Raw genomic sequence first — 8,688 nt, forward strand, 5'->3', positions numbered from 1 at the left:
CAAACCTACTTTTAAGGCCACCATTGTTTACAATCTCAAGTAATTGACCCCTTCTAGCACAGAAAAAGTCGCTTCACCTGGTTTATTCACAAATGGGTTGCAGAGTCATTCCTTCCCAGTTCAGGGGTCTTTTTTGGTTGAGAAGTAATGCTCAAACTCTTTTGAAAGCTGAGATAGATGATCATGCACCAGGTGAGAGAAAGAAGGCCCTGGCTCAGTCTCTTTGAAAATATCTGCTAATGTTTGAAACATGTCAAAAATCTCACTGTTCACTCATCACCCCCAGTTTAGCTTTGAATGCAGCCACTTTATCTGCTGACTCAAATACAATTGTCATTCTCCCCTGAAGTGACAGATTGAGTCCATTGAGCAGGTTGAATATCTCACAAAAAAGTAAGTAATTTTGCATCCCATTCTATGTGACTGAAATGTGCTGCCAGTGGTGACTACTTTTCTAAAAGAAATCTCTGGAACAACTCTCATAACTCGAAAACTCTGGCCAGCAATTGACCTTTAAAAGCCATCTCACTTCTGTGAGAAGACATGTGTGCTCTGTTTCCATCTCTTCACAGAGCTGCATGAACAGATGTGAGTTAAGGACATGTACTTTGGTGTGGGTGATAATTTTAATCACATCCTGCAAAACGCTGTTAAGTTCAGGTGACATATTTTGGCTAGCCAGCAATTCGCTATGGATGACACGGTGCATAAACTCATATTCAGAAGTGACCTCTTTGACCCGAGTAGCAAAACCAGACAGCCATCCAGTCATGGCATCCGCTACATCCATACATGTACCAACACAAAATGACCATTTCAATTTTCCTGATATGTAATCATTCAAAGACTTGAATAGTTCTGCAGTTGTGGCGTTGGTTGGCAACAAAAGTGCACATAGCACATCATCATGCACATCCTCCTGAAAAATATATAATACGAAGCAAGCATTGTTGCCTTGTTGTCAACATTGTTAGACTCCTCGACCTGGATTGCATACCACAGTGACTCAGGAGGCAGAGCTCAGAAGTTAATATGAACAATGGGGAGTGGTTGTTAATACAGATGAAGTTTCGCTCCCTTGTCTCTCACCTCCTGCTGTGCAGCCATGGTCTTAACACGCCATGGACCAGTACAGGTCTGTGGTCCAGGGGTTGGGGACCACTGGTGTTCAGAGCCTCAGCTGGTGATTTACTTCTTATCTACATGGTCCCCTCATGGCAACTGAGAAGGATATCAGAATAGTAAGCAGAAACCAGCCATTCTTCTTGATGCCTGGGGTCAAAATGGACACATCATTGCTTCTACATAAGTCTATTCAATGGAGAATTCTTTATAATCACATTACAAAGGGACATGGGCTACTTGCTATGCAGAGTTCTCAGATTCAATTATTATTATTATTATTATTATTATTATTATTATTATTTTCAACAGCTCAAAACAAAGAAGATTTACACTTTTTGATTATCCTCCTTAAAGCTCAGTATTCTCACAGACCTTTCCCAGTTCAGTCATGACTATCAGAAGCTGGGTCCAGCCTCCCTGATGGCTCTTCTCCAGTGTTCCTATCTGTAACATGGAGGGAATTACTTTAATTAACTAGTTTGTTCCTCAGGCTTGTTCAGAGAAATGGGAGTATGGGAGTTAATTAACTAGTACATTTTTAAGGTACAGCCCTTGTCTGCACTTTTTGAATATGCAATTAAAGTCAAATAGTTTGGAAGAAATAAGTCATAGGACAATATACATTAATATTATCCAGTTACATCAGAAAACTAACTGCTTTTTCTAATCTGTGTGGAAAAGTTTTTAAATATGAGAAACTATAACCTTTGGTGATGAATCTAAAATTACCTTTATTTCATCTAATCAAACAATTAGCAACCAATACATATTTAACATATTTCGTTAATTTTTTTCAAAGATGTATAACCATATCAATTTATATATTTTTTTAAAAATGTCCCATGTTGATGGGTATGGGAAGTTTCAACATCAGAGACTGAATTGGGAAAGGAACTAGTACACGCACAGGGTCCATGAGGGTAGGGGTGTTTCCTGAACTCTGAGAGGAGACACTTGAGGGAATCTATTAGGTATGTAGGGCATGAAAGAATCCAGAGGGCCATCCAAATAAGTAGGAGTCAAGAAGGGGAGAAATCATTTCACACAGTATATAAAATGCATAGAATAATGGAAGGTCACACAGAAAGAGATTCCAGTCTGGACTGGGGAGAGGAGATGACCCAAGAAATCAGGACAGTAAAATCTTTGTACAAATATTTTGGGTTTTGCTAATCAGTCATAGAGAGTGACAGGGATATGGTACTGACAACTGATCAGGATAAAGGAGAAAGAACTTGGAAGCACAATTTCTGTGATTTGGGACAAAACAGAACTCTAAATGGAAAACCATAGCTAACCAATTGAGTGCCGATTGATAGTTCTAATTGGAAACAATGCCTGTAGACAGAGACCTTCAATGGAAAAGACTACAGCCAGGAAAGAGTATTGGAGGAATTACTTTAGTTATCTGTATATATGCTTTATTTAAATAAATAATTATAAACTCTTTATTGAGCATATTTTAAATTATTGTTTTAGTCACAAAGTCTACACAGTGTTTTGACTCTCAGATAGATGTCCAGTAAATATCTAGGTAAAGCAAGAACTGTTATTTTGCCAGAAACAGAGATATATAAGCCAAATACCACTTCAACAAAGGATCCAGTGTTCAGCTGCAAGAAGTGTAGTTAGATAAAAGCCTCTAGTTCTTGTCTCCTTAAGCTTTTGAGCCAAAGTCAAGCTTTTCTGGGACAGCTAGCCCAGAGTAAGGCAATGATGCAGACCGTTTCTGCCCATTGAGAACTCCTCTAAAAGATCACCTTTATTTAGGAATTCTCTGCTGAGCTAAGAGAGTCTTTAACATGTGGATATAATTTTTTAAAAAAATTTCCTCTGCCAACCCTTCTTCGTTACTTTTTGACACACTTTACTCCTTGATCACCATTTTCATTCCTGTCTCAACTTCTATAGAGACAATACTACTGGTGCAGTTACTTAATTCATTTTGTTGTGTTCATATGCTTCAACAAGATTATTTACATTGCCATTTTTGAGGTCCTTGATAAAGATGTTGTATTACCAGATGAAGCACCATACTACTAATTGCTTCAGTTCTGATTGTTTATGATATTTAACCACTAGATTATAATATGAATTATTTGTGGTAGCCAGGTGGCTCATTTGTTATCATAAATTTTGGGAGAATGGAAGAAGGAGGTAAAGATTATGAAGGTACTTGAAAAATTACATACATGAGAGAACTGCTAGATGCTTTAGTAACAGTAATAACAAGAAAATTAAAACTACTGAAACTCAGAAACCATCCAATTCTTCATTCTTGTTCCCAAATCCCATCTTGACATCCAGATCATCTTTTTCTAAACACATATTGAAATATCTTCCCATTCTCATTCTTTTTCCAGTGTACAATCACAGTACAACCTGTATAGAGTAAATGGAAGAAAACCAAAAAAGTAGGTAATATGAGTGAGTGCTAAATAACTGTTATTGGCATAAGTAACCACAAAGCACTGGTATAATACTCAAAAAAGATGAGCAGAATGGGTGTGAATGTCCATTGCAGTGATTATTGTAGTAAGGCAGATTGGAAAGCTAACAGAGGCAAAAGGTAGAGAAAATCATGAAACATTAAAAGCAAGTATTCAGATTAAGGTTTATAATTCACAAGAGCTGGTAGAAATCAGAATCCTACCTATTTTTTGTTGGTCACAAAAGTGATTTTTCTACCTATTATCTATCTATCTATCTATCTATCTATCTATCTATCTATCTATCTATCTATCTATCTATCTATCATCTATCATCACCATCATCATCATGCAGGACAGAAATGAAATCCTCATTTTATGATGTGGCCTAATATGCATATTTCTTAGTCAGTTTGGGCTGCTTAAACAAAGTACCATAGACTGGGTAACTTACAAAAACATAAAGGCATCCCTCACAGTTTGGGAGGCTGAAAGTTCGAGATCATAATCTTGTTCTAATGAGGCTCCTCTTCCAAGTTGCAGACTACTTTTTCCAATTATATCCTCATATAACAGAAAGGGGATGAGAGAGCTCTCTAACGTCCCTTTTAAAAGCACTAATCCCACTCATGAGGGCTCCATCCTCATGACTTAATTACCTTCCAAAAGCCTCACCTTGTAATACCATCACATTGAGGGTCAAGATTTCAACATAAGAATTTTGGGGGCATATAAACATTCACTCCATGGCTAGCCAAATGCAGAAAATTGAAACTAGACCCCTTCCTTATACCATGTATAAAAATCAACTCAAGATGGATTAAAGACTTAAATGTAAAACCCAAAACTATAAAAACCTTTGATGAGAACCTAGGAAATAACATTCAGAACATAGGCCCCAGCAAAGATTTTATGACAAAGAGACCAAAAGCAATTGCATCAAAAATAAAAATTGACAAATGGGACCTAATTAACTAAAAAGCTTCTACACAGCAGAAGAAACTATCAACAGAGTAAACAAACTGGGCATGGTGGTTCATGCCTGTAATCCCAGCACTTTGGGAGGTCGAGGTGGGAGGAACACTTGCATCCAGAAGTTCAAGACCAGCCTGGGCAACAGAGTTAGACCCTGTCTTTACAAAAAAATCAAAAATTGGCCAGTCATGGTGGCTTGCACCTGTAGTCTCAGCTACTTGTGAGAGGTGAAAGGGAGGCTGAGGTTGCAGTGAACCATAATTGTGCCACTGTACTCTAGCCTTGGTAACAAAGTGATAACTTGTCGAAAAAAAAAAAAAAAGAATAGAAAACAGAGTAAATAGAAAGGGAGAAAAATATTTGCAAATTATGCTTCTGACAGAGGTCTAATAACCAGAATCTATAAAGAACTTAAACAAATTACCAAGCAAAAAACAATCCTATTAAAAAGTGGGCAAAGAACATTAACAGACACTTTTCAAAAGAAGACAAACATGTAGCCAACAAGCATATGAAAAAATGCTTAACATCACTAATCATTAGAGAAACACAAATCAAAACTACAATGAGATACAATCTCACAGCAGTCAGAATGGCTATCATTAAAAAGTCAGGAACAGTTGTTGGTGAGGTTGCAGACAAACGGGAATGCTTGTACATTCTTGATGGAAATGGAAATTAGTTCAGCCACTGTGGAAGGCAGTTTGGTGATTTCTCAAAGAACTTAAAATGACCATTTGACCCAGCAATCCCATTATTTGGTATATACCCAAAGGAATATAAGTTGTTCTATCATAAAGACACATGCACATATATCTTCATCACAATTCTATTCACAATAGCAAAGACATGGATCCAACCTAGATGCGCATCAATGGTAGACTGGATAAAGAAAAATGTTATACATATACAGCATGGAATACTGCACAACAATAAAGAAAGGAGCTTATGTCCTTTTTAGTAACGTGGATGGAGCTGGAGGCCATTTTCCTAAGAGAACTAATGAACTAACCAAATACTACATGTTCTTACTTATAAGTGGGAGTTAAACATTGAGTGCACATGGCACAAAGAAGGGAATAGCAGACAATGGGATCTACTTGAAGGTGGAAGGTGAGAGGAAGGTGAGGATCAGAGAAACTGCCTATTGGGTACTATGGTTATTACCTGGGTGACAAAATAATCAAACCCCCATGACATGCATCATCAAACCCCCATGACATGCAGTTTACCTATCTAACAAACCTTTACATGTGCCTGCAACCTAAAATAAAAGTTAAGAAATAAAAATAAGAATATAAATTAAACATTCAGTTCATTGCAACACATTTAAAATATAATCTAAAAAATTATAAATTATGGCATTCCCAAAGGACTAAGATTTGACCTGTTCATGCTATATATCACCCATCTATCTCTTCATCTAATCATTTTTGCATACATTTGACAATTATTATTGTGTTCTAGGATATCTCAAGTTCTATGTATGCAAATGTTCTTAATTTAATGTTAGGAGAATAAGATATTTTCAGTGACATATTACATTTTAATTTACCTGAAAGAAATGTCCATATCTGTGATTTTAATGTCAACATAAATGATTTTGGGATTTACTATGCTTCTTGAAAACCAAAGCAATGTTGTGATCCATTTGGATATTTACTAAGAAAATACGAAAAACTGAAATGACTTACAAACAATGAGAATTTTTATAAACTTTAGCTAAAATATGTTGTAAGGAAACTGGGATTATCCTGTAATAAAAATAGAAGTTTTCAACATAACTCTTACTTGAAAAGAAAGAAAAAAGATATCACACACAACTTCTTTGATAAGAACCTTAAGAATTACATATATTTTTTAGAAACCATCACAAGTTTGGACTCCTTACAATTTGAGATGAACTACCTATATTGGACATGCATACCTAAGTTTTGAACATCATGCCTAGAATGTCCCTGAATACATGAAAATACCATGTTCTTGAAAATGTTTCCTGAGCAATTGGAAATATCCACACAGTTAATACATGCTAACACACAGTTAACATGTATATGGCTCGTATAAGTAAAAAGAAAACCATGAAATGAGTTATTCCGGAAACCTGTACAGATCCAAACTATGTATTCAAAAAGTCCTGAAATTACTACTGGATACTTTTGTCGTGTGCTGTTTGAGCACACCACTAATACATTGGGGTTGAGTTCAAGACAAGCAACTGCTGTGCTTGTCCATGAAAGGTGTTTCAATACTACCTTCAGGGACAGAGTTAGGATTTCAGAAGATCATTTAACTGATCCATGATTTTTACTTCTATGATTTTAAATTGAAATACAGGTGCAAGAAAACCCAGGTTTTAAAACTCTATTAAGTTGAATATGTTATAAATAAATCTTAATATTAATAAAAAATCCAAAAAGAATTAGAGATGTAAGATTCAGCCCATATAGATAGCACTCTTAAAAAAGAAAGATTTTGTTAATGATGAATTATGTATATTAATTATATTTACTTGAATGGGTTACTCAAAGCAAATAAAGTAATGGCCTTGTATTTAGAGGTCAATTGATGCCATTGGCTTACTGAAGGAACCCTGTTCAATTATAAGGGGTCTAAAGCATGGAATTCTTCACCTCTTTGTACAAACAGATATGTAGGCTATGCATTTTTAAGAAATATTAAATCTGGTTTGGCAGATACTACTGTTATTTACTTTACATGGAACAATGTTCTTATGTTGGAATCTGCACGAGGAGATGAATCAAACTTGGCACATTCTGCCACATGATGAGCTGGACATAGTAACAATTATGTCCCATCTCAGTCAAAACGTCTGTAATGGGAAACTGGTCCATCATAAATCTGGTCACATTAAAGTGATTTTTGTAAAGAAGAAATGACAAATATTTATCCAGGTCTTTTTACAATCTTCAAACTGTCATCTCTTTTTTGGATGTAGCCATCAAAGGAAAAAGAAGCCCTGTTACTCTCCATCCACATCATAATAACAGCACTGAAGTTTGCAGGATATTTAGCATCTTAGGTGTGGGCCTGCTTATCAATGTCCCTTTAGTATATGATTTAATGCATAGAGAGCTTTTAAAAATTCAACTAGTGATGCTAAATAAAATGATCACATATTTTAAGAAGAGAAATTAAGTAAGAAGAATATGTCTTAAATATATGTAGTAAGGTTTTCTAAGATTCAACAAAGCTTTTACTCATAGGTTAATTTTTTTTTTTCATACTAAGTTTTATTGTATGCTGCCGCCAGTGTATATAAAACAATTACCCTTGTGAAACAGAAATTCATGAAAATTCAGAGAGGTAGATGTTAAGGACTGACAAAAGTAGAAGTTTGTATATTATGGCACATGTGTTACAGGGATAAGCTTTTGTACAGGCTTCAAATGTAGCTCTCTTGAATATTCACTGGATCATAAGGAGTGGTTTGGGAAACCTTTGAAAGATTCATTTTACTACAAAAAGGAACAGACTTTCTGAGGCCTGAAGGGATTTGTACTTGAAGATACTCCAGTCAGCAGAGGGTCATGTTGAGCATTCTGCAGACAGAATTGTTTCAAGTCTGCAGCTGCCTGGGAAACTTTGACACGGTTGAGCCCGGCCTCCAGCCGGAGCTGTTGAACCACTTTCTTCATAGCGGCAACGCTGGAGGAGCCAGACATGCTGCACACGACGGCCGGGCCGATTCGTGGGTCGGTGGGTCGCGGGCCGTGGGTCGGCGGGGCCAGACAACTAAGCAGCACTCATAGGTTAATTTAAGCAAATCATTTAGCTTGGTATTTGTGAATACACAGTCATTTTATGAAAAAAATGCATTCTTGTTTACAAAGATGATAACTGAAATAAGAATGGAATAATCATTTTAATTGATTATTGAAGAATAATTAAGTCAAAAAGGAGGATATCTCTTAGGCACTTTATTCATCATTCTTTTTTTGGATTTGGATGAATTGTAAGCTGTTCAGTTGAGTTAACTCAATTAGGAGTGCTCTCAGATATCATAAATCTCTTCATTTTAAGTGCATCATTAATTTTATGACAAAATTAACCCAACACCATTAAAGCAACAGGCAAATCTTGATAGACTTTTTTTTTTCTCAGACTGTTCTAGTTGATGTTTGATGGGGTCCACAAA

General features: G+C 36.0%; 1 protein-coding gene across 1 annotated transcript; it reads right to left on the minus strand.

Annotated features, from left to right (window-relative positions):
• Positions 1 to 7,761: 7,761 nt before the first annotated feature.
• On the minus strand, positions 7,762 to 8,291 carry GNG5 (guanine nucleotide binding protein (G protein), gamma 5). Its single transcript, XM_011935692.1, has one exon. It carries the CDS (start codon positions 8,213 to 8,215, stop codon positions 8,009 to 8,011), a length of 207 nt encoding a protein of 68 aa, XP_011791082.1. The 5' UTR covers positions 8,216 to 8,291; the 3' UTR covers positions 7,762 to 8,008.
• Positions 8,292 to 8,688: the final 397 nt, after the last annotated feature.

This window comes from Colobus angolensis, unplaced genomic scaffold (genome assembly GCF_000951035.1).
Source record: "Colobus angolensis palliatus isolate OR3802 unplaced genomic scaffold, Cang.pa_1.0 Scaffold147, whole genome shotgun sequence".
NCBI classification, from domain to species: domain Eukaryota; kingdom Metazoa; phylum Chordata; class Mammalia; order Primates; family Cercopithecidae; genus Colobus; species Colobus angolensis.